Raw genomic sequence first — 25,225 nt, 5'->3', positions numbered from 1 at the left:
CTTTTCTCCTGGGTCTTGGCACAACTATTTTGCCTTGTCATTCAAGGCTCATCCAAAGTGTCTCTTCCTGAATAAGTCTTTGTCTGACCATATGGATTGATGCCTCTCTTTCTGTGCCACCCTACTTTCTCTTTCTCACACTCTCCTGATTTGTTTTCTTCCTGATACCCACTACTCCCTGGGATTTAGGTGGCTATGTTTTTATTTCCTTGTTCACTGTTACTAAATCCAGCCTGAACACAAACTCCAGGGAATCAGCATCCCGGTCTGCCAAGTCTACATTGTTCACTGCTGTATCCCCAGCATCCGTCACACAGTAGATGCTTAACTAAATGCTGTGCATGCATGCATGAATGACACACTTATAATGGCCCCGAAGGCTAAGAGTTGTTGCCATGGAATGGATGTACTCTCTGGTCTCTCACCGGATTAGTGCAGCTGTAGCTCCTTCTCTTGGGGACCTTAGAGGGTGATTTCATACTTGCTGCGCTGCATCATCAAATCTAAAACGGAAAACAGATACCTCAGAGGGTGGGGGAACACTCAGAGAGGCCGAAGTTTCTTCCCCTGCTCCAGCTGGGGGACAGCAGGGCTGGGGGGTGAATCCAGGAGTGGAGGCTGGGGGCTGGGCTAGAAGCTCTGGTCTGTCCTGGCTGTCTCAGGTCACTTTGGTTCTTTTCCAAGGCAGTACAGTGAAGGCAAGTGTGGGCTCTGTAGCTGGATGATGTGGGTTCACTCTGGCTCTGCCTTTTTCTTCCATGGGAATACAGGCAGACCTTTCGATTTCCCTTCATTTCTGTTTCCTCACCTTTAAGGTGCAGATGGTGACAATACCTACTTCACAGAGCTGTGTGGACTGATCGAGTCAATACCGCAGCGTCCTCAAACACCTGGCATGTAACCCAGCCCTTGATCAGCACTTAGCTTGTGCTGTTATCCTTTCTTACTAAGTCACCTTGAATGAATTTCTTAAACTCTCTGGGCCTTGATTTCTTTCTCCCTAGATTGAGAAAATCACTCCCTGCCCAGCAAATTACTTAAGAGCTCACACACTGGAATGAGACAGTGGAAAAAGTTGGCGTTAGAGCCATCAGAGTCTCCGTTTGCCTGAACACCTTCCCAAAGTGGTGTCCCAGGGGCAGGATGAAAGTGTTGACTGAGCTGCCTGCTCATTCTAGTGAGCCTGGGAAGCCAAGCTTTGGGAGTTTTAAGTTTCATTTAGATCCCCTGGCTCAAGCTTCCCACCTCATAAGCAGTGAGCTTCCTTTCCATGGAGGCGTGTGAAGAGAGGTCAGAAAATTGCTTGTGGGGGAGCCCTGTGAGGTGACCTTAGAAACACCAGCACCTAGCACTTGGCAGGACTAGTGACTACCCAGCGAGTGAAGGAATCGACCCTTCAACCAGCCGTTCTTTAGGTTTTCGGAGTCCCCCTGGGGCCTAAGCTACTGAGAGATTCAGTCCTGCAGGTGTCACTTTGAGTTCTGGCAGACATGAACACTGTGGATGTTGGGGCGGAGACTGCTGGAAGGAGGCAGCCCTTGTCTGGGCTGAAGGCAGGTCAACTTTCTGTTCATCGTGCAGCATCCCACCGTCTTAGAGGAGGGTGGGGAAGAAATCAGGCTGATTTTCTCCCCTAGAGAATCTGCCCCTCCCATCTCAGCTGCTCTCAGCTCTGGGGACCAGAAGAGAGTGGATGAGCAGCCCGCAGGAGGGCTCGTGGCTGGCACAGGCCCGGGGCTGCACCCTGTCCTCGGCACATCGTGCCCCTCCGTACAGACACTGAGTTCCTGAGGGTTGCTCTGACTAGGCACATTCTGCCTCAGGGTAGAGACTTTTGTCTGGAAGTGTCAGGTGAGGGGAGGGGAGGGGAGGGGGTGAGGGAGAGCCCGAGCCTTTTCCTGGCTCCTAGGGTGTTCCCGCCCACTCTGCCTCCAGTACTTACTAATCAGCTCATTAACCACAGCCTGATCCAGGTCATAGAGCCACCTACTAATCACAGGACATATCTGAAAGACAAGGAGATGCGAAAAATTCAGGAGGAGGACTTTACCAACAAAGCCTGAATGGGGGAGATCAAGTTCTCCTGTCAGCCCAGTGCAGGGAACAGCCATGCAGCCTGGGGACAGCCCATCCTGGGGGTCACATGTCAGCTCAGCTGCTTGGCAGCTGTTTGGCTTGAGTGTCTTTGGCCCTTTCTGGAACCTTTTCCTAAATCTGGAAAATAGAGATGATATTGTTACCTAGAGGATGAGACTGTTTGAGGGAGAGAGAAGAGAAATTGTTTCAGGCACTCGGCCCATTGCCTGCATGCTCAGTGAATGTTCATTTCATGATGACTTACATCCATTTTAAAAACAGATAGGGAAACTGAATTTTGGAGAGACTAATCAACTCACTTCTGGTCACACAGATGCTGGTTTTGGCTTGAAGAATTAAATAATGTCTGCAAAGTGCTTCGCCAGTGCCTGGCTGTGGTATGGGGGCTTGATAAGCGCCGTGTGTCTCTCCCTGCCCTCCTTTGGGGAAGACTTCCTCCCACTGGGTGAAGAAGATCCCACCTACTAAGCTCTTGAGCTCTGCACAAAAACTGAACAAAAAAATCTGGGTTCCCATACTTACTTTTTCTCCCAAACTGTGGGCCACCACAATTTTCATGTTTCTCTCTATGCTTCCTAGAGCAAATCTTGCCACCTGTGAGACTCTAAAGGAAGGACGAAGAAAAGGGGCAGAACAGATTAATTTATCCCCGACTCTCCTTCCTCCGTGTCACTGATTCGCTCAGTGACCCCGAGTTGCTTCGGGTCTGCTCTTTGACGCCCCAGGAGTCCATGGCCCAGCCTGGCCCTGCTGCTCTGACCCACCCTCCACGGCTCCTTACAATTAACCTTTCCGTGCCCTGGTAGTTGTTGCCCATAGTTGTCTTCTCTGTGACCGTTTTGCATCTCCCACCGAAATGCTGTCTTCAAATCCTACCGCCCCGTTGGGCCCAGCTAACTGGTTTCCCAGAAAGTTCTTTCTGACCATTTCAGCCAACTCTGAGTTCTGTTTCCGGCCCACTTCCCCAATTCTCTGATGTTACTGTAGAACGAATCCTCTCTGCCAGTTGTCCACTGCCTTCATGGAAAGAGGCCTTCCACAGTTGGAAGAGATGAGGAAGAAGAAGAAACAGCATGAAGGGGTCCTTGTGCTCCATGTTCCTGACTCAGCATCCCTAACCCTTACAGGTGAGGGTAACTGGGTCTTGTTTGCAGGCAAAGGGTTTCTGTCTTTATTCTGGTAAGAGCGTGCGTAGAATCAGCTGTGATCCACTGTTTCTAGTCCGAGGTCTCAGATATTCCCCAAAGCAGGGACTTGTTTTCTTCACCAAACCATGGGAGAGAGAGCCCTCTCTGCAGTGTTTTTTTTTGGGGGGGGAGGGGGAGTAGGAGATGGGGGAGGTGAGCAGGGCCGTGAATCAAGAATGCCGTGTTTGGCCTGGTTCTTGCTTATGTCTGAGCGTGTCAGGAAGAATGACCAGATGTGCAAGGGTTCAGAAGGGCTTCCACACCCAGCTCTTTCTTGAAACAGTGAGCAACTAAGAGGAATCAAAGCAGAGAATTCAAGGAAGAAGGAGACAGTGTAGAACATGGATTGGTTCAGTCACATATGGATATCAGGCTTGATCTCTTGATTTTAAAAAAAATTGTGAGACAGTTTTTAAGAAAGAGATCATATATTTAGAAGAAAACACTAAAACTAGTTAATGAGAGGGTGAAACCCCTGAAGATAGCTCCTCTGAAGAGGAAACATTGGAGACTAACCAGCAAGTGGTGAAATACTTGTTCAAGGGAAGGAGGATGATGGCATCTGTGGGACTGTCCACCTGCTGAAAAGTTCCTAAATGAGAAGAGTTGGTGCTGATCTTGAGGGGTAGACCTGATCTGTGTCAGCTGGAGACGGGTCACTTGATTCAGTTCTGTTGGCAAGGTACTCGTCAAGTGACTGGCAGTGCCTTAAAGCTTAAGGGTGCAGAGCAGTGTAGACTTTTTGAAAAAACTTAGAAATCTAAAATAAGGAAATAATTCTGGTTTTGGAAAAATTCCCTGTACCAAAATGTTCAGGATTATTTGTGATAGCACAAAATTCAGAAATAGCCTGAATGTCAACAAATGGCCAAATGATTCTTTCTTTTTCTTCAGTACTGTTTGGTGAACCTCTTTTCTTGTCAATGAAATTGTTACTTTTATAATAAACAAAATTTTAAGGCATATAGCACATTTCCATACACACAAAAGGCTAATTTGTGGGATTTTTTTTTTCTGGTGGCATCTCTCAGTTGAAACCTCAGAGGTGGCTTCATTGTAATCAGCCAGACACAAAGAAAGAGCGAGAACTCACGCATTTCCAGTGTGCATCCAGATGGTCTCGGGGGACAGCCTGCAATCCCCGAAGGTGAGTCTGTAAGCACCGTCTAGACTCTTCTCCAAATGAAGCTGGACACTCACATCTGCTCGCACATTCACTACGAAGGGATTCAAGGCCAGAAACCTGTGGGAAGGAAAGTTAAGGCTGATAGGAGAGAACTTCAGAGCTTATTACGCCCCATCTCTTTCTAGAATGAGGGCCCCAGGTCTGCGCAGAAACTTCAGCACTACCCTGTCAGGGCCATTTCCCCATTTTTCAAGGGAGGTGGCTCCAGCCTGGAGAACAGGAGCAACTTTCTCCAAGCCAGGTGCCCAGCCGGCGGCTGAGTTGACTGGGTCTGCGCTTGGGGTCTGACTGACTCCTGCTGCCTCTGGCTCTGGGGATGGCTCCAAAGGGAGCAGTTTACTCCAGGCAGGGCATCTGTCAACAGCGGGAAGCTGCATCAGCCTTGAAGAGTCCTCTCTAGCGGGCTTCTCCTGTGCCAGGAATTTGAGATGGAAACTTGAGGCCAGGCTAGAGATAGAGATAAATGAAATAGAGAAGGGCCTGGTTTCACAGGGAGAGGTCAAGGCTGTGCCCTGGAAAGCTTACTGTGAAGACCGGACCAAACATGTCTGTGGGCCAGGGCAGCCCCGAGGATGATCTCAGGCAGCAGTGACAGGGAATGCTGGGGTATAGAACAAATGGTGTTCTTTTGTCTCCAGTCATTGTCAGAGAGGAGTGGGCTCATGACCTCCAGATAAGTGATGGTGGAGCTGTCTGGGCGGGGCAGGAAGAGGACACCTCTCCCCCCACCCTGCTTTTCCCAGAGGGGCCCCAGCTTTGAAGCACTCGAGACCCTGTGGGCCTTAATTCTCTGCGTGGGGCAGCTCAGGTCTGGAGGGGGTTGTCTTGCCCTAGCCACATAAGTCTGTGCCCCGCTCGGAGAGGGGTGCTTCCCACACCCTGCATACTCGTGCAAGAGTGTGCAGCCTGCGAGCTCTGGTCGTCACTTACTGCACAATCAAGTCGAAGGCACACGGAATCCTCACACTGACTCCCTTCCCGTTGGAGTTGCTCTCGAGGGAGAGTTGAAGGAGTCGATAAGCTTTCACCTGTACCCTGTGTGAAGAGACAGCGCAGCAGGGGAGGTTGGGGTACCCGCTGCGGGTGGGCCTCGCCTTGGGCAGGGCAGAGGGGAATGCATGCAGAGAGGGCTGCTTGATGATTGTGTAATCTGTGGCATGGCTACTCTGTGCTGTGAGCACTGGGTACACATACTGGGCAAAGAGGAGCTCTTGCCTTCAAGAATCTCAGAATAGTCACGTGCAGGCTGGAATAAGGGAGCGACTAAAGGAAGAAACACAAGGCTGAACGCCAGATACAGCAGATGCTTGGAGAAGGTATGCTGTGTACATGAATGAATCCAGTAAATCCTACGCACAGAGAGTGTCAGGTGACAGGCATCATGAAGAAAAGGCCCTACACGGTTAGGAGATGGAAGGTGACGCTGGGAAGAGTGGAATTTTAGACAGGGCAGTCAGGGAAGACTTCTCACAGGAGGTGACGTTTGGGCAGAGTCATGGATCACCTGAGAGTGTGAGGCATGCAGGTAGCCAGGGGAAGAAAGGGCACGCGGGCAAGACCCGGAGGCTGGGACCCGGCTGACGCGTCTGAGGAAGAGCGACAGGTTTCTTGTGGCTGGTGGGCCGTGAGGACGGGGAAGATGGGAGGAGGACGGCCGAGAGAGAGAGTGAGACCAGCCTGCACGGGGCCTTCAGGGTCCCTGGAAAGGGCTTCGGGTGTGGTTCTGAGAGCAATGAGAAGACATGAGAGAGTCTGGGCAAGGGCATTGCGGGGACTGCGCCACTTCTTTGCAAGATCCTCTGAATCCTGGGGGAACGGATGGAGGAGAGGCGGGGACTGAAGGCAGGGGCATCTGGGGCGGCGAGTCGAGGGGAGATGATGGTGGCCCAGACCACAGGAGGCAGTGAAAGTGGTCCAAGGCCTGAGTGTGCTCTGAAAACAGAGATGACGGGGTTTACAGACAGGCTGGAGTGAGCGTGAGAGAGACAGCTGAGCCAGGGAGGACGTCAGGAGCTTGGGCTGGAGAAGCTGGATGGGAGTTGTCAGGAGCCAGTCTGGGCTGGGCTGGGAGGAAGGTGGGAGTCAGCTGAGTTTTGGACGAGCTGAACTTGAGATGCTTGCGGGACCAGAGCCCTGGGTTTTCTACCCTGGTGGTCGGTCTAACCCCAAGGGTTGCAACCGTCTGTTATACCTACAACATTACTATGGTTATCGCTGTTGTGTTGTTACCTTTGACTGGGGACTTTCTGAGGACAGATGGCAAACATCTTACACACAGTATTTCACTCAATGCTCACAACGGCCGTGTGGAGGTGGTTGCTATCATTCCCATCGAACAGGGCAGAATTGAGGCTCAGAGAGCAGAGACGGTGGTGCTCCCACCACTGGTGAGGAGGATGCAGCCCCCCAGCACCTCCCAGCTTCCTGCCCCCACAGCCAGTGGAAGTGTCTCCCACCCAGGAACTGCAGGAACCTGTGAGTGTTGTACGGTTCTTCTTGGAGGGAAGGTGTCTGCAGTGTCAGGAAACATGGGGCTAGCCAACATCCCAGCAACCAGAGCCGCCTGGGCCCGAGACCACTCACCTCACAGTGCCAACCCCGTTAGTGAGCTGGCCACCCACGATGTTCAGGAGGCCTGATGTTTGGTGAAGGACTTTATTCAATGGCCCCTGGAAGTCAATTGTCTTCAGGTTGGAAATCAAGTCCAACTTGAGGAAGCTTTGGGTCAAAACTGAAAAAAATGCCCCCCAACCCAATGAGACATTTAGATGCCAAGGTTCTCAGAAGCAGCCTTGACCTCTGAGCCTGTTCCCTGCATGGCACTTACTCATTGTCCATCTATTTCCAACCTACTGGGCTCTGGCCAAGTTCCAGACACATTTGTCCAGCTGATATTCACAGGGGCCTGTCGTGTGCCAGGGCCCTGCTAAGGCAGGGCGGTGCCAGTGAGGACAGAGCGGGCACTGCCCTGGTGAAGCTGGCGACCTGGGGGGAAGAGGGGAGACCGACGACAGAGCAGCGAATGAAGGAGCAGGTAGACTTTAGGCGCAGACAAGCACCGTGAAGCCATTGGCTTCAAAGCATTTAGCAGCCAGTGTGCACGGGCACTGGCCGGTCAGAATGGACATCGACCACAGCTCTGTAGCCAGGCCCTGGTCTCCCTGGGCTGGGCCACATGTCAACGCCATGGGTTTTTGGTTCATGGGGAGGCGGGAGTTCTGCCGGCGAAGCTGGGATGGTTGGGGTGATGGGGGGTGGGACTACCTGGAGAGCCTCTGAGCAGCAAACATTTCCCAAATAGTACAGAAAAGAAATTCAGTATTTTGGCCACTGCGGCCCATATTGGCATATTCAGCCGAATACCAGTTTGGCCTATATGGGAAAAAAAGAAAAAGCAGGGTGAGGACTGGAGGGCACTGGATGAGGCTGCTAATTTATGCAGGGAGGTCAAGGAAGGTCCTTCTGCAAAAGCAGCATCTGGGCAGGGACCTGAAGGGAGGGAGGCAGCCACGCTGAGAGTCAAGAGAAGCGTGTTCCAGGCAGAGGGAACGGCAAGGGCAGAGGCCTGCGGTGCTCAGTGTGTTGAGGAGGCCATTGTGGGAGCAGGGGCTCGGACAGGGGTGGGCAGTGGCCAGTCCGTGTAGGGCTGGGTCCTTTGAGGCTGAGTCTGGGTAGATAAAGCACAGCAAGGAGACAGGAAAGAGGAATCTTGGGACGTGAGGACTAAATGGAGCATCGATCAGGACAGCAAACAACGAATGGTATTAGCCATGTCCCACTCTGCTAAAGGAACTTAAGTGACATTGGCTCAGGCACCGGGCTTTGAGGAGAGGCCTTTTGCGTCAGGGCGTGACCCAAGGCAGGACAGTCTCACCATCAGTGAGCTGGGGAGAAACTCCAGGCACGACTTCCTGAGCGGAAGAGGAGACAAGCAGCTCACAGAGGAGAAGGAAGAGTCCGGAGACCTTCAGCATCTTGGGTCAGGTTCCTGTGGGGGATCAGAGCAAAGAGGTCAGTTGTGGGAACATTCTGAGAGGATCTTCCTAGAGCCGAGGTTTCAGGTGGCCACAGAGCTTGTGAGGGTCTGTTCCATCTCTGTCTGTCTTACAGATGGGTCCACTGTGGCTCAGATATAGAGCAAGAAGGGAGGGTCCAGGAGATGAACCCACCTGCCCGTGGCCACACAACCCTGGTTTATGCCCAGGGGCTGCACACATCCTTTTCCTGCAGGGCCACACCCTTCCTGCCAGGTCTGCTCACTGCAGCTGTGGGAGGCTGCATGAGGGTATCATGGTGAACCTAATCCCTGAGCCCACCTCTTACCAGCAGTGGGCTTGTGGGACTTAGGCCAAGTTGCTTCACCATATAATGCTGTGCAGGACACACTGTCCTCATTTTTGGTGAAGCATCGGTGGTGATGCCCCCTGGCTCCAGAGACAGACAGGCCTGGGATGGGATCCCCCTTCTGCCACCTCCTTGCTGGACAACTCGGGCAACTCAGACTCTTGGAGCCTTGGTTTCCTTATCTGGAAAATGCTGATGACACGGACTCGGGCCTTACTCTCAGCTTTGTCACGAGCACTTAGCACAGTGCCTGGCACATTTTAAGGGTCACCGTCATGCTGGTGAGTGCTGTGGTTATGATGATTTTCAGTTGGTGACTCCAGAGACTTCCTTCCCTGAGTTGGTGTGACAGCAAGCTTAGCCGCATGGACAAGATGGACCCAGGCTGGGGGACAAGGGCTAGTCTGGACACTATGGGTCAGTTTGCGGTGCTTCTGGGCTGGAGCTCTCTGCTCAAGTGAGCTGGGATTGGGCCTCCAGACCCGACACACACCTCACTCCTCCTGAGGGTTAAGGGCACGCAGGCAGGTATTGTTGTGACTTCCTGGGACTTCAATCAAATTGCACCATGCATGCCCTATTGGGACCTGAGATGGACAGGCAGATACTGGTAGGGGGCCCATCCTCTCGTTGGACATGGACAAGAGTTGGGCTGACTTTCAGTCCAGCCCCTGCCACCATTCCCATGGAAAGCTGCCTACTGGGTTCTAGCACTTCAGTTTTAGTAATCTGTTTTAGACAAGGTCTTCCGAGGAGGCAAGGGCATGAGCCAAAAAAGTTCCACCACTACGTGCCTCGGCAAGTTCACGTCCATGCTGTCTTTCTGCCATCTTCCTTCCTTTTCGGAAAAAGATAATGTCGTTCAGTGCCTCTGCAATTTTTCGCCATGATGTTCAGCATCCAATACAAATGGATGAGGCCTGCATGCTAGAAGTAAAGGACCAATGGACCGAAAACCAATAAATTCAACATACAACAGACTAAACCCACGTGAGTCAAGCATTCAGATACTGAGCCCACAGCCGGGCAGGCAGCCACAGAAGATGAGAAGGTGGCCCAAGACCCCCGGCATCTTGGGACAGGACCTGGGAGGAAATGGGTAGGAGAGTCACCTTGAGAGTCTCTGTGGAGCTCAAGGGCTTCGGGGGGAGCAAAGGACTCTGCGCTCATTCCTACCACCCAATCACACTTCATGGATGGATGCTGAGGCACTGAGGCCGCTGTGGTCATCGACCAGAGCCCGGCTCGCCTGTCGTGAGTTGGGCACCCTTCACTCGGCACCTCACTGCAAAGGGCCTGTGAGGCTTGGTGCGCCGTGTGAACACCGCTCAGCTTGTGCCACTGAATAAGTTAGCTTTGGACTCGCAAATTGGAGTTTCTCTTCATCCCTCACTGGTCTTGACAGTGCTGTTGGAAGATTCGCAGACGAACGGAGTCTGAAGGCTGGAGGAGCCGGGGCGCCTCTGTGGCCACCGAGGGCCGGGGGATGCCCTGAGTCCCTGCAATGGCCCTACCCTGTGGGACAAATATTGACCTGTTTCCTTGAAAGAGCAGGACGTGGAGGCTTGGAGAGCTCAGGGTTTGTGTCCAGTGTTCCCTCTCTAGTTCCAGAATGCTTTTATGTTTGAGGGCAGAAATGTGCCTAACAAAGAGAGTCTCATTCCCAACCTTCTTTGCAAGGAGGCACGGCTGATGCGATAAAGTGAGAATTGCAGGTTGAGACTTCTTATGAAGTTCTTTCAAGTGGCTGACCGGAGGCTGGGCGCCGAGGCTCGTGCTTGTAATCCCAGCATTTTGGGAGGTTGAGGTGGGAGGATTGATTGAGCCCAGGAGTTCGAAGTCAGCTTGGGCAACATAGTGAGACGTTGTCTCCAAAAATAAATAAATAGATGATAGATAGATAGACAGATAGATAGATAGTGGCGGCCCCAGCTGGGAAGTTTGCTTTTTTCTTTTCCTCTCCTGCTATTTCCTGTTTAGACACTAGACGTGATGGTTGGAGCTCAGCAGTTCTTTGACTAACATGAAGATGAAAGCCATAGCCTAGCAGTGGCTGAGGGAGAAGCTGACAGCGTCCTTCAGCCTGCCTCTGAACTTCTTGTCAAGACTGAAGCTGCTGTTTTTCATGTTCCATGCTAGAATCAAGCACACTTGGTGACCGTAACATGTATCAGAAGTTTAGTCTGTTTCAGCGATAAAGAAGCAGGTTGGAGAGTGTCATTGCGTGTCCTTACCTGGGTCTCTCCCGTTGCTGGAGTGATGCCCTGGCCTCTGTCAGGCAGTTCCTGACAGGCTCCGTGGTGGGGCAGACTTTATAAATGGCGACAACTTCATTGCTTGGGGGACGTGGCACCAGGTGATGGGCAGCCAGGAAGCTGATGGAAGCCCTCAATCTCGCCACGTCCATCCCATGCCTCCAAAGCAAACATTCCTGCCCAGAAGGCCCCAGGGAATGTCAACAGCACCTTTGAGTCTGTACATCATGGGTGCATCACACGGAGAGGTGTGACATGGGCAGTGCTGAGAGTGGCCGAGAGCTGGGAGACTGTGGGTGTCTTGCTTCCGTGTCCCTGTCCTGCTCGGAACCCTGTTCGCAGCTGTGCAACGAGCAAGGTGGACCCCGAGATGCTGGGGAAGCCGCTCAGTCTGCTCTGAGGAGGAGGGAGAGGACGTCCCAGCCTCGGGTCACTGGGGATGGCCCCAGAGCCTTGAATGCTGGCCTGTCACTACCCATTCCTTGCTGCTTGACACTGGACAGCCCCCGTACCCTTTCCAGGCCTCAGTTTCTCCATGTGTAATAATAGCACCTAACATTGACAGGCAACTTTCACCAATGCCTGCTGAAACCCCAGAGCACCCTCATGCTGCAGGAAACATCATAAGCCCTATTTTACAGGCAAGGAGCTGAGAATCAAGAGAGGAGAAACTTGCCTAAGGCCGTTGTACTAACCTGGAGCAGGACCCTTGTCCCAGCACTGCACAGTCTTCATAAGCCCACCCCCCAGGAAGGGGTGATTGATGGGCAGGGAGGATCTGGCTCAGTGGGCGTGCACAGCCTTTTTGTTTGGGGGAAATCGTCTTATTTCTTGCATAAACACCAACACAGGGGTGGAGTGCGAGCCACCTCTGACAAACACACTTGTGTCCGATCTCAGCATCCCTTTTCAGGTTTTCTCCCCGTTCCATTTTTTCTCATTTTTGTGCTTCCAGTGATGCAAATTCTTGATCCATGTTTTTGACCAGCAGGAAACTGCAACTATTTCCCAATTTTAAAAAAATACTCAGGCCGGGCTGAGTGGCTCAGCCTGTAATCCCAGTACTCTGGGAGGCCAAGGTGAGTGAATTGCCTGAGCCTACGGGTTCAAGACCAGCCCGGGCAACTTGGCAAGACCTCGTCTCTACAATAAAATTAAAAAATAACTGGGCATGGTGGCACGCGTCTATAGTTCCGGCAACTTGGAAGGTTGAGGCGGAAGGATCACTGGAGCCTAGAAGTTGACGCTGGGGTGGCTGTGAGCATGTGTGCCACTGCACTCCAGCCTGGGTGAAGAAGTGAGACTCTATCTCAAAAAAAAAAACCTCAGAAAATAGTCTATCAAGTGATGTAACTATTGGGAAACTTTGGCTCTTCCAGGGTGATGACCTTTATTTTACTTACATTCTAAGAGCAAATATTTAAAATGAAAGTGTCCATTTGCCAGCAAAGATAGGCACTCTCACTGGAGCATAAACGGAAAGATCTGGTTTGGTCAATAATTTTGTGATGAGTTCCTGAGGTCATAAAACATTCCAAGGCAGAGAGTTAATGATTTTGATCCTGAGATGTTCTCCTGACTAAACTGTGCAAACACTGGAGAGATGCCTGTGAATACGCAGCAGTGGTTTACCGGGTTAAGGCTCCAAGGAGCTCATGCTACTCAGAGCCTTGCTCTCGGGAGGACTTGGTGTCCACTCGGGTTTGGCCTTCATTCTTCCCCATATCCTCTTGTGGAAGATGTCCCTTCACCCCATTCTCCTCCTCCCCAAAGCCTCTTCATGGATGACATTACCACCCCAGGAAAGACAGCCCTTCTGGGCCTGGGGCAAGGGACAGGAGAACTGGTCCCGGTTGCCAGGCTCTCGGGGCAGGAGCACTCCCTACTGCCTCTTCCCCCCACTAGCCACGTTGTCACCAGCAGGGCTGGCTGGCCCTGGCCCTTCCCTTCCAAGGCCTGGCTTCCTGCACCTGGGAGCCACATGTTGGCCAGTCCATAGCTCATCCCCTGTGTCCCAAGCACCAGGTGCGTGGCCCTGGCTAAAAGAAAATAATGAAACGGAAAATAATCCTGGTTTGCGGGACTTTTCCTGCTTACCCACCCCTCCAGGTGTCCTGGCAATGGCGTCTGACTGTACACAGTCACAAAGGGGTTCATCGACTCATGCATGCATTCATTCACTTCACTCCCTCATTCATTCGGCTTGGGTTAGGGTCTATACTTTGCCCCTTACTGGGCGCTGGGGCCACTGAGACCGATGGAGTCCCTGGTGTGCAGGCTCTCAGCAGAGCTGTGAGAGCCGTGACAGGAGTGGATACTTTTGAGGGCTCTCTCTGCATCAGATGCTGAGGAGAAGCTTGATCAGACTCACATCAGGAAACATGGGGTCCTTCTGGAGACGTGAAGGAGCAGTCCCCACTTGGCTGGGAGGGGACTCCTGAGCAGTCTTGCCGACTGAGGAGGACTCAGCAGGCTGGAGGGGAGAAGCAGTGTCGCCAGTGGCTGGACAGCCTGGGCTAAGGCTTGGCGCAGACCGGAGCTGGTGACTGCTCACAAGAAGCCCTGAAAGTTGAACACCTCCTGGCGACTTTCTGTGGGGGATGGGCTTGTTACAACATGCAGTCAGGGAGGAAGACTCAGTCTTCCCTTTGGCTAGCCAGGAGAGGGCCTCCACGGAGGAGGCAGAGTGCCGATTAAGGCCAGTTTGGCCTCTGACCAGCCAGGCGGCCTTGGGCAAGACACTTCACCTCTCTGAGCCTCAGTGGCACACCTGCCCAAAGACCCACGCGCAGAGTCACTCAGGAAGAAACCGTGGAAACAGGTGGCATGCAAACAGAACTGATCACACAAACCCCGCATTGTGAACATTCCTTTCTTTTCAAGAAAGGAGGTTCCCTCCACGCCTCCTGGCCGGCCTCCTCCTCAATTAGAGGGAACAGCAGGAGCAAGGAAACTGTGTGTGCAGAAGCCTTACCCAGGGTTTCTTGACTCTGCTGATGTGTAAGTCGGTGCTTCTGTGGCAAGGGGCCATCCTGCATGTAACTGGGTGATCTGCACACCCCTGGCACTACCCGCAAGGTGCTGGTAGCACCCCTGCCATTTGGGTAACTGAAATTATTTACAGACATTGCCGAATGTCCCTCGGGGACAGAATCATCTCAGGTTGAGGACTACCTGTCTTCTGTAGGGCCTGATATATGGTAGGAGATGAATAAATGTTTCTTCTCTCCTCCCCCCCGCCCCCTTCAGTTCTGGAAACAGCACTAACTTCAGTCCTGTCAGAGCCTCCAGAAGTCACTGCACAGACAGGGAAACAGGCTCAGAGAGGGGAAGTCAGCTGCCTAATGTTACACAGCATGTCACTGGTGGAATGAGCTAGGGACAAAAGAGACAAAGTAGCCTTAGCAAAAAGACCCCAAACACAGTGGTTCAAACAAGCAAGCTCATCCTTCCTCCCTTAAGAACTCAGAGGCACGTGGCCAAGGACAGGTGAGTGTGCCATCCGTAACGCACAGCTCTACTTCTGGGTTCAGGGCAGTTACTCCTGCTGTTCCCTCTAATTGAGGAGGAGGACAGCCAGGAGGCGTGAAGGGAACCTCCTTCCTTTTCGAGAAAGGAATGTTCACAATGCGGGGTTTGTGTGATCAGTTCTGTTTGCATGCCACTGGCCAGACCTCAGTCCTGTGGCCACACTTAGCTGCCAGGGGGCTGGGAGATGTAGCCTCTGGCTGATGGGCGCAGGTGTCCAGTTAGGTCAGTTAGAACCTGAGGAGGGAAGAGAAGGATTAACACCAGGGCACGGTCAGCAGTCCTCCCTTGTAGAGACAAGGTGGAGACCAAGATCTCCCTGGGCCACAGTCTCCTGCCATCTTGATCCTCTGATCAGTCAATGGACAGCAAGAGAGGGGCCGTCATAACAGTCATTTCATCCTGTGCTCACGTGATGTCAGGCCCCGGTCAGACACTTTCCGCTCATTGACTCATTTAATCCTCACAAAGCCCAGTGGGGAGGGTTTTATTCCGCATTCCCTCTGACAGGCATGAACACTGAGGTTCTGAGAGGTTAGGGAACTTGCCGGACATCACACTACTAGAAAGCGGCAGGGATTGGCCTGAGCTCAGAACTGCCGTCTCCTCGGCCTCCCCCTGTGCCGAGCAGCTCACAACCATGGCCTGAACTAAGGTCCCAGCAGGGAGCTTGAGACAGGGTGCAGTTCACTAGTCCAAGGCTCTTCAGGCCACCCCAAGGGCTTGCAGGACCCCCGGAGGCCACCTGACCCCAGGTGGCTGTGTGCATCACAGAGGAAGACCCCAGGCGAGGTAGCAGGGGGTGCAGGCCTCTGGGAGGCCCTCGCTCTAGATCCTGGCCTGGGTTTCCTGTGAGGTGAGAGCAGCCCCTCTCTCCCGGTGCAGAGTGACAATGTGCCTGCTTGGCGAGCTGGGCAAAGGTTCCAGGGTCGGATTGCCCCTGGCAAGAGGGGCTGCCGGTCCCAAGATCAGGGAATGTGGCGGCATGTGACCTGTGTGCCCCCTGTGAGGCAAATACGGCTCTGGGAAAGGGCCATGTCCGGCTCTCACACATGGAGAACTGAGGGGGCGTGCGTGGATCGAACGGCATCAAGAGGACCTGTCTCTCCAGGAAAGTGGGGCCTGCTGGGGAGCAGGTAGCCAAGTGCCTGGGGGCCGAATGCTGCCTCTCTGAACCAGGCTGGGAAGTCCAGGGCCCCACAGCCGTGGGTTCAAAGCCCGCTCCGCACTTGCTCACTACATGACCGAGATGAGTCACCTCGTTCCGTGAGTCTCGGCATCTCCTTGTCAAGTGGACGTGATAATGGAGTCTCCTGGTCAGGGTGCCGTGAGGGGCCAGGGGGTCCCAAGCTCTGCATGATGGTGGCCTCCATGATGGTGGCGCGTTGTCACGAGCGGCTGATGCTGTCTCTGCCACAGCCAGGCACGGCACAGGGTCAGCTGTGTTCTGGGACTGGCATGCAGGGAGGGGCTGGTCCCCATGGGACGGGTGGGCAGCCCTGGGTCCTTGACCTCATGAGAGAAGCCGGGTCTCCACACGGTCTGGGGACAGAAGGAGGGTGGGCCCTGGGTGCCCTCGGTGCTGCCTGGAGGAGAGCTCTCAGCTCACGTGGGCCCCAGCTCTGCAGAGGAAGCCTTTGGTGGGGGCCAGGTGGAGACAGGCTTGCAGGCCTGTGACCCACATCACTCGGCCCTGTACTGTTGCGCTTCCTGGTTCTCTGTGAGTCCTTAGAACTCCTGGGGAGGGGTGGAGGAAAGCACCAGGTGGGGCTGGCCCCGGGATTGACTAGCCACTTCTCACCACCTGTCTGGCACAGAGTAGGTGCTCACAAAACACTCACTGAATGTGTGAATGAATGAATCGGGGGTTCTGTTATTGCCTAGACTGGTTGTGTGATGTGAGCTAGCTTCTTGCCCTCTCTGTGCCTCAGTATCCTCATCTGTAGAACCAGGAGAGGGGGCAGATATCCCAATGTTCCTTCTGGCTCCTGATTTGGGTCTCTCTGGCCCCTGGTGCAGCCCCCCGCCCTGCCAACAAGTCCCAATGGACGGATGTGACCGACGACCCGGAAGTGCAGAAACAGGTTTTTATTGCTGGGTGGGATAACAAGTGCAGAGGCCGCTGTCTGGCTGCAAGGAGAAGGGACTTCTGGCCTGGCTCAGCTTCCACTCGGGTTGGAGGATGACATCACCTTCCCAGAGGGGATGCTGCAAGGGGCCGAAGCCAAGCCACTGGGGGCGAGCTGGAATGAGACCCAGGTGTCAGGGTGTTAGCAGCAGCGGCTGCCCTCGGGCAGCAGCCACTCACTGGACACCTGCTGGGATCCAAGCTGCCCTAGGCCTTCTGTCCAGTCCTTTCCCACACACCCTGCACGGCCTGAGGGCCGGGAGAGGGGGCTGGTGACTGTGATTTGGGCTCTTTCGCTGGTGCCTGGCACTGACCCCTCTTCACTCCCCTCACTCTCCTTCAGAACATGGCAGATGTGGAAAGACTGATCAGGCCCTGACTGGAGCCAGGATCGGAGCTCAGTATATGATCAGGGTCATGGACCAGTCTGAGAGCAAGACAAGGGCTCAGTCTGTGACCAAGGTTGGGGCTCAGGCCATAAGGGACATCAGAGCTCAATCTGTGAGTAGGAGGGACAGAAAGCTCAGTGTAGGTGTTTGACCACGGCTCAGATTCAGAGTGTGGCCAGAATCAGGGCCAAGCCTGGGGTCAGGGCCAGGGCTCAGTCTCTGAGTGGGATGAGGGCTCATTCTGCTGCTACAAAAGGAAGAGAAGTCACCACAGGCCCCTCGTGCACCTTCTTCAGATGTGGAGTTCCAGGCCGAAGTCTTCCAGGGGTTTAGCTGAAGGAACAAAATCAAGAGCAGCCTCAGTCTTGCCACTGAGCAGAGACCAGACCCCCTTAGCTGCTATTCTCTAGCGACCCATCTGACACTGTGGGACCTCAGGCATGTCACGCCACCTCCCTGGGTCTCGGTTTGTTCATCTGTAAAATGGGTATGGTGACAGTACTCGCCCTGCAGGTTGTGGGGATCCCGTGAGGTAGCCTAGGCAGAGCATGGAGTGATTGCCTAAGGGACTAGATTTGTGACTGTTTCCGCAAAAGGTGGCCTCCAGGGTCCCGACACCTTTGCTGACTCCGTTTCTACTGCGCCAGTACCCCCAGCCCTGCCTGGAGACCTACAGGCCAAAGAGAGGCCCCACGTGCCGCCCAGAGGAGTAGCCACAACCCTCAGCTTTCTCAGGACGGTGGGTCCTTCTGTCTCTCTGGGGGTCCCTGACCAGAACTGCCTGGGGGCAGCACGCCTGCCCTTGGAAAGCCCCACGTCCCAGGCTGCTGTGACTTACTGACGATGTTCTGTATGAAGACAGGATCCAAGGTTTGGATGACTATGCGGATCAGTGGGCACACCTGAGAGCCGAGAGGGGAGGAGGAGGGTCAGGAGGAGGAAGAGGGACCGGTCTTTCTCAGTTGGAGCAAGCCGCCCAGCACCCACAGAGGGACCTGAGGACTTTAGAACAGGGGTCCTGGCAGTCTGGATCCTGGGAACCCCAGAAGCTAGAATCCTAGCGCCTTAGAACATTCAAATTCTAGAACCTAGAATCTAGAGCGCTGACATCCCCGTACTCCTGGGACCCTTGAAACTGGCATTTGGAAGGGCTGAAGGAAGCCCTGGGGCTATGGACCCTCGTGCTTTCATGGCATACAGCTCCCTCCAGCGCCTACCTAGTGGGTGGGGTGTGGCTCGGGATCCTGCATTTCTAGCAAGCGCACTGAGGCTGGCCCTGGGGGCTGGTCCCTCTTGGATGCCTCCGTTCCACAAGTCACAGGGCCACCCAGAGGACTGCTTTATAAACCCACATTTCTGGGCTCCTCCAGAAGGACTGGTCTAGGGTCTCTGGAACACTGGGCCTAAGATCCTGCACGTGGTGCATATCGCTTTTGGGTGACACATGGATGAAAAAACCACCTGTTTTACACATCTGTGCTTATTTTCTTCAATTAACTGAGTGATAAGTTTTCTATTCGTGATAGGGATGTAAAGTTGCCTTTGAAAAAATACATGCACATGAATAAGTGCATTTCGTCAGGTTGTGCTGATGAGAAGGGGAGTCACCAGGGCACACAGGTGGTGCGTGGCAGTGGCGAGGCTCGCTGGAGGGCCTGGGTCCTCAGCTCACAGTTCTGCTCTCCATTTCGCTGCCCCCCCCCAGGGTCGGAGGGGGCCTGGGCCGGCCTCCCCAGAGACGTGTCCACCTCAGAAGGAAAGCTGCCCAGGGGAGACCGCCAGGCCCACAGAGGCCCTCCCCGCCTCCTGCCAGGCCTGGCTCCGGCCCCCAGGAGCAGGAGACTCACCTGGCTCTGCAACTTGAGGGACACGGCAGGTTTCAGTGTTTTGACCACAGGCTTCAACACCTTGTTGATCAGTTCGAAGTTTCTGGAAAAGACAGAAAGCGGGTACAGCCCAGTCAAGTGGGCAAGCGGTAGAGGGAGGGGAGAGGGGAGGCAGAACTGCCAGGAAGTGGGGGCGTTAGAGCCAGGCAGACACTGAGGTGCCTGTCCACCTACAGGCAGACCCTTCATCCAGATGGGTGCCCCAGAATCCCACGTCTGACCGGCTGCTTGCCCCAGTGCCCCATGAGATGTCTTCACCACCAAGACCTCATTCACGGCTTCCTTCAAGTCACACTTGGCTCCAGCTCTGCACCAGGAGCCCAGTGGGCCCTGGGGACACCGGAGCACCTAAGCATGAAACACGTCTTCCCGCCTTCAGCTCCCAGCATGGTTGGAACTGCCTCAGGGCAGCTCTCCCTGGCTGCTTGTCAAAGGAGGACTTTGCTATCAGAGGGCTCTGTGAAGCCCGGTGCTCTTCACAGGACTGTCATTTCCTCTGAGGGCTCTGTGGACAGACCGAGTGGCAGGTCCCTAGGGATGAGCTCCACGAGAACAGGAGGCTTGTCACCACCAGTCAGTTCTCCTGAGCTCAGAATGATACCTGCCTGGCACATAACACATGCTTAGCACACTTTAGCTGAAAGAATGAATGAAGTAAACATATGATTAAACATATCATGACAACTCATGGCAGACTCCAAAAGGCAAGAGAAGATTCTGAAGAGAGAGGACAGAAGGAGCCTGTCAAGGTCCTGAAGGATGAGAAAGTACATCAAGCTGGAGTGGAGAAAAAGGTGGTCTAGGGAGCCAGAGCAGCCTGTGCAAAGGTCCTGAGGTGGGAAGGGTTTTTCTGAGGCAGGAAAGGCTCGTCTTAGGCACACGCAGAGGCCAGCGTGTCTAGGCTAAGTGAGTGAGGTGGTGTGAAGTGATGCGAGGATAAGGTCAGGGAAAGCAGAGCCTGCGGGGCCCTGGAGGGGGGACTTGGATGTGGATCCAATGTGCAAAGAAAAGTCCGGAGGGATCTGGGCCACAGAGCAGTGCCATCTCGCTGGAGTAGACACAGCCTGGCAAGGGCGTCTTGGGCTGTCCCACAGAGCTGGGCCTCCGATTGTCCATCCAGCCTTTCCTGCTCATCTCAGGCCATGGTGCCGTCCCTTGGCTTTAGGAGGTCTCTGGCCGCCTGTGGTCAGATCCTCGGTTGGGGAATGGGCAGCCTCTTCTGCCCGTGGACATTGGAACTGACGTCAAGGACCCCACCTCGCTCCGGGCCATGGCCAGCCAGCCCCGGCCCTTGGCCTCCAGACTCCTTCCCCTATGCCAGCCACTGGCCACGGTCATGCTTTCTCCCTCCACCCTCCAGCCTGGGCCAGACCTGCTCTTTCAAGCACACAGTTTAAGATGTAGATTTTGTGGATTAAACAGGGATCAGCGGCTTAAACGGAGAGGATTAAGTAGTCAAGATCTCACTTCAGAAAATTTTCCAGTGGGTGGAGGACAATTCAGGGTCATGTCAAATGAGAGCCCGGGGTGGCGGTTACTCCTTCCTTTCCCTCTGGCTGGGGCAAGAAGGTAAATGCAATTGTATTCTCATTACTCTTGGGGAACAAGACCTAACACTAAAAGGGTCGATTCTCCGGGAAGACATAGCAATCCTAAATGTGTATGCACCGAACAGTAGAGCTTCAGAGGGCAGGCCGCAGAACGGGTAAGACGAAGGGCCCAAGAGGCAAGACCGCGTCTCAGTCATGGAGAGAACAGGCAGAGTCTCACAGATGTCATCATCATTGAGAGCTGCGTCTGTCCCAGGCTGTGTGCCACACAGTTGTGTTTTCTCGTCTGGTCATCTCAGAAGCCTGCAAGTTGGTGTTATTGCCATCCCAGTTTACAGATGTGAAAACTGAGGCTTAGAGCAATCCCGCTGGTTGTACAAGTAAGCGGCACAGCTGATATCTGAACAAGATCAACCTGACTTCAGACCTGAACTCTTTCGTCACACTATGCCATCTCTTAGGTAGAGGTACAGGGCTGAGGTTAGGGGTTCGCGGCTCCGCTTTGTTGAGATGGACCTTACCCGCCCGACAAGGAGAGTGACACACTGGCTAGGTCGCTGGTGCATTCTCCCAGGATCACGGTGGGCTGGTTGGTCTGGGGATCAGTCTGAATTCTGGCACTAATCATGAGGTCCACGGAGACCTTCAGGTCAACATCCCGGTGGACCAAGGGCCTGTAGGAAGCAAGATGCACAGTGAACAGTCTAGAAGTCCCTGCGTACTGCCCGCTTGGGCCCCTCTGCCTGTGTGGACGTTACTCAGAATGTCTGCAGGTGTTGTTAGCACGGTCCGGGTGATGTCAGCATAGTTCATGTTCTTTATGAGATTGAAATGTTTATATTGGAGGCTTCTTCTGGCTGTGTGGGTTTAGTTCACATGAAATTCTTATATGATATTACACTAATAAGAAAAATAATGATTAACATTCATTGAGCACAAATTACACGTAGGCACTTTTAAAAAGAGTTTTACCTGGATTAGTCCATGCAATTATCACAAGGATGCTATGAGAGAAGAGTGCTATTATCATCTGTTTTCAGAATGAGGAAACCTTGGTACAGAGAGGTTAAGCATCTATCCCAAGATCTCACAGATAATGCAGATGGTGTCATTAGTGCGTGTAATTTATAGAAGTTCTTTTACACATGTTCATTTTCCTGTCTCTCTCTCTCTCTCTCTTTTAGAGTCAGTGTCTCACTCTGTCACCCAGGCTGGGAAACTGCTAGGGGAGGGAGGGGCATGCCTCATCAACAAGGGTACCTGCATAATCAATGTTTGTATACCTAACCCTGAACTGTACCCCACATCTTTATAATAAAAAATTTTTTTAAACCCAAAAAAACCCTCAAGTACTTTAAACGTATATTTTGCATATGTGCTCTTTATTATGTACTGTGCGCCATTATAAGCGTTTATCAGTAGTGACCACTGCAATTTAGAGAGCCTCTTGAGGGACAAAATAATGCTGGAGGAAAATTTGTCAAAGAATAAGAAGTGTCTATAGCTTCTAAATTTTTCAATTTTTATAATTAGGTAAGTGCTATCATTTCAAATTCATATTCAATGGCATATTCTTTTAGAAGTTATGGCCAACAAGCCTCAGAACATTTTAAAGGTGGGATTTTCAGCCTGGAAAGGCCCTTTCATTTCTAGATTGGGAAACTGAGGCCTGAGGTCCCACAGCAGCAGGGCAAGGTGCAGAGGCCCAGGCTGGGCGTGCATCGGCCGTGCTGCCCTGCCTCCCCAAACCAGATTCTGATGTATACTCACAGGTTCACAGAGATGCTGGCGGTGATGGGGAACCTGAAGTTAAAGATACTGCCGTCCTCAGTTGGTTCAATCTTGATATCCAGGATCTGGAAGCCATTCACTTTTATCCTGCATAAGTCAGAGTGCGCCCTTGTCACTCCGCATGATGGCCGTCTGAGAGCACTGACCCGGGGCAGCCTCTTGCCAGCCGCGCCTTCTTCAGTCCTCACGGAACCTACTCAGAGCACTGGCTCTCCATCGTGAGGCAGCACAGCAAGGCTTAGACATGTGCTTTTCCCCAGGATTCCGGGGGGAATACAGGCCAGAGTCACCATGTGAGCCCAGAACTGGCTGACTCCAAAACTCCACATGTGGAGCCAACTACTCGGGATTTTGTGGTATGGATTCCAGCTTCCCTCCCCCGGGGGGATGTGTGAGATTTGGGGAAGAGGGGCCTCAGGCACCAGCAAAAAGGTAGAAGTGAGAATGGCTATAACCTTCACCCTGACCCTGAAATTAAATAGCGTGGAAGCCCAAACCCACAAGATGCCCAGACTGGCTGTGTAGCCTCGCCTCTAATGAGCTCAAGCTCCGGCGGGCAGGCCTCAGATCCCTTGGTTCTGTGGGGGAGGAACAAGGCTTGTCCATCTGTCTTGGTCTTAAACTTACCTCCCCAAAGGTATGAATACACACCTTTTTCCTGGAGCAAAGATCTCTACCCTAAAGCACCAACTCACCCCCAAGCATCCTTAAAGCTTGGAAGGAGTGGAGAAAGGACATTTCCCACCAACTTCCCGGCTTCAAGGATCTTCTGCTTCACCAGTTGCCAAGCGTTGGATTCCTGAAGCAACTTCAATTCGAGCTTCAGTTTCTGAAGGGGAACTGTCAAAAACAATTGCCAGTTTGTGTCATGTACCATTTATGAAGCAGCTCTTATGCTCTGGGTACCAGATGAGGCTATTTGCCTATGTTACTTCATTTAATCTTGACAACAACACATTGAGGTAGGTATTGTTATTACCTGCATTTGTAGATAAGGAAGTGAAGCTTCAAGAAGGTTAAGACATGTGTTTAATCACACAGCCAGGGAACCCTTATTTCCTTCATGCTAATATATGCTGATTATTTATCAACAAAGAAACCAGTTAATTGGCCAAGCAACCAATATTGACTGTACATCAGCTTCTAGGAGTGACTTGGGGGTCTAAATGAGCTTCTCACACGAGTTTGGAAAACTACATCAAACAAAATGAGAGAATAAGCTGAGAAATGAAAAATAAGGAATAAAGGTGAACAGCATGGCTCCAACACATGAAAGTGACAAGCGAGAGTCCCAGAATGACAGCTTTGCCACAGGCCCAGAGAGGAATAATTTATACAGGATCAGGACAGTGTCCTTACGGTAGGCTTCCAGAGAACAAGGAGACGAGATAGAGTACATGACTTGGCAGGTATAGGATGATGCATATGAAAAGGATGAAACATATGTGGGGAAGAAATAACAACAAAGCAATTATAAACTCTAGGAAAAACAAGAGACTACGGTATAAGAAGAAGATGTAATCATAGTACGGCAACTTGACTATGAAATAGACAGTATTTACCTAGTTATAATGACTTGGAGAGTGACAATTTATATAAAATTGGAGATCATATAACTCACTGGGTAACCTTGATCCTAATACTTCTTTCTCAGGGCCTCAGCTTTCAGTTAGAGTGGGTCCTTTCTGCATAACTTTGAAAGTTGCCTAAACTCTGACAAGGTTTGAAAGGCGGCCATTGCAGAAGTTACCTCCACTTACAAAATTGTTCTCAACGTGCTATTGATGTTTCCAGAAAATGAAAAGAAAGCCAAGTTCTTTTAACAAGTCAGCATAGAGGAGGCATGACTAAACAGAAAGGTAGGCAGCTGTACAGATACTTGGCTAGATAGGACTGATCTCCTTAATTTTCAGTGAATTAACACTGTCAGCAAGAGACTGTTAACCCAACAGAAGAATATGCTAGGGATGTGGACAAGATACTTCAGTTAAAATATGTAAATTGATAGTAGCTATATAAAAATGAGAGGTCGCTTTCATAATTAGAGAAATGCAAAGTGAAATAATCACAACCTTTCATCTGTGAGAATGGCAAACATTCAAAGCTGTCCATGCCCAGTGCTGGGAAGAGAGTGGGGAAAGCCTTTTAGAGACTGTTGGACAAAGTGTTGACACAGGAAATTGTTGACCAACAGCAGAGTTTTTGAGCTTTTGAGGCCCTACTTTAGGCATTATCTTGTGCAGATGCTGGTAAACGTTCATCAGGACAGGATATATAAAGAACATTTATTGTAACATTGCTTGTTTCTGGACAAATAAACTGATGAGCCAAGGATTGAATAGCCACCTTCTCAGCAAACCACCCATAAGGGCCACCCCTGGTGGCAGCCTCTGGTAATGCAGGAGTCTTGCTCAGGACGCTAACTCTTAGGTGACGCTGATCATCACCCTTGTGGACTCACCTTCAAGAATGTCGTCAACTGCTTTGAGCCCTTGGCTAATAACAGGTTTCAGCTTTTCCACATCATTGCTCAGCCCATTGCCAAGAGCCTCGAGAAGAGATGCTGAGGTCCCAGTGAGGAGACCGCATAGGAGAACAAGTTTCCAAAGCTGAGACATCTTCTGTCTTGACACCTGGATGGTCATGGGAGAAGCTGGAGTGAGAATGCGCACAGAGAGAAATGGAGTCTTCAGTGACTGCCTGCCACTCTCACACGCCACATCCTTTAGGATAGATGTGGTCATCTCCTGTTTTACAGACGGGCAGCCAAAATCAGAAAGCTATGGCATCTTGCCCAGAGACACACAGCCAGCAGGCAGAGGAGCTGAGACTTGAAAACTCAGACTCGACTCCAAGCCAGCCGTGGTCTTTACACAAAGGACTT

General features: G+C 52.3%; 1 protein-coding gene across 1 annotated transcript; it reads right to left on the bottom strand.

The window, feature by feature from the left end:
• Positions 1 to 16,867: 16,867 nt before the first annotated feature.
• On the bottom strand, positions 16,868 to 24,959 carry BPIFA2 (BPI fold containing family A member 2). Its single transcript, XM_021711490.1, has 8 exons — positions 24,803 to 24,959; positions 23,037 to 23,181; positions 22,321 to 22,428; positions 21,072 to 21,224; positions 19,215 to 19,307; positions 18,962 to 19,043; positions 17,953 to 18,016; positions 16,868 to 16,974 (listed from the first exon to the last, which is right to left on the bottom strand). Exons 1-8 carry the CDS (start codon positions 24,957 to 24,959, stop codon positions 16,868 to 16,870), a joined length of 909 nt encoding a protein of 302 aa, XP_021567165.1.
• Between the last annotated feature and the right edge of the window lie 266 nt (positions 24,960 to 25,225).

Source organism: Carlito syrichta, unplaced genomic scaffold (assembly GCF_000164805.1).
Source record: "Carlito syrichta isolate Samal-C Ts95f unplaced genomic scaffold, Tarsius_syrichta-2.0.1 Scaffold302319, whole genome shotgun sequence".
Taxonomy (NCBI): domain Eukaryota; kingdom Metazoa; phylum Chordata; class Mammalia; order Primates; family Tarsiidae; genus Carlito; species Carlito syrichta.
The sequence above is the reverse complement of the archived record's forward strand: the minus strand, read 5'-3'. Positions and strand labels throughout refer to the sequence as shown.

Bases quoted from the DNA above. Each gene is read 5' to 3' on its own strand.
- BPIFA2 (XM_021711490.1), bottom strand. From the start codon at position 24,959: ATGTCTCAGCTTTGGAAACTTGTTCTCCTATGCGGTCTCCTCACTGGG. The intron at 22,429-23,036 runs GTGAGTTGGTGC...TGACTTATGCAG, and splicing joins AGCTTTAAGGATGCTTGGGG to GATAAAAGTGAATGGCTTCC. The intron at 19,044-19,214 runs GTGGGATTCTGG...TGTCTTTTCCAG, and splicing joins GGGCAAGCAGCCGGTCAGAC to AAACTTCGAACTGATCAACA.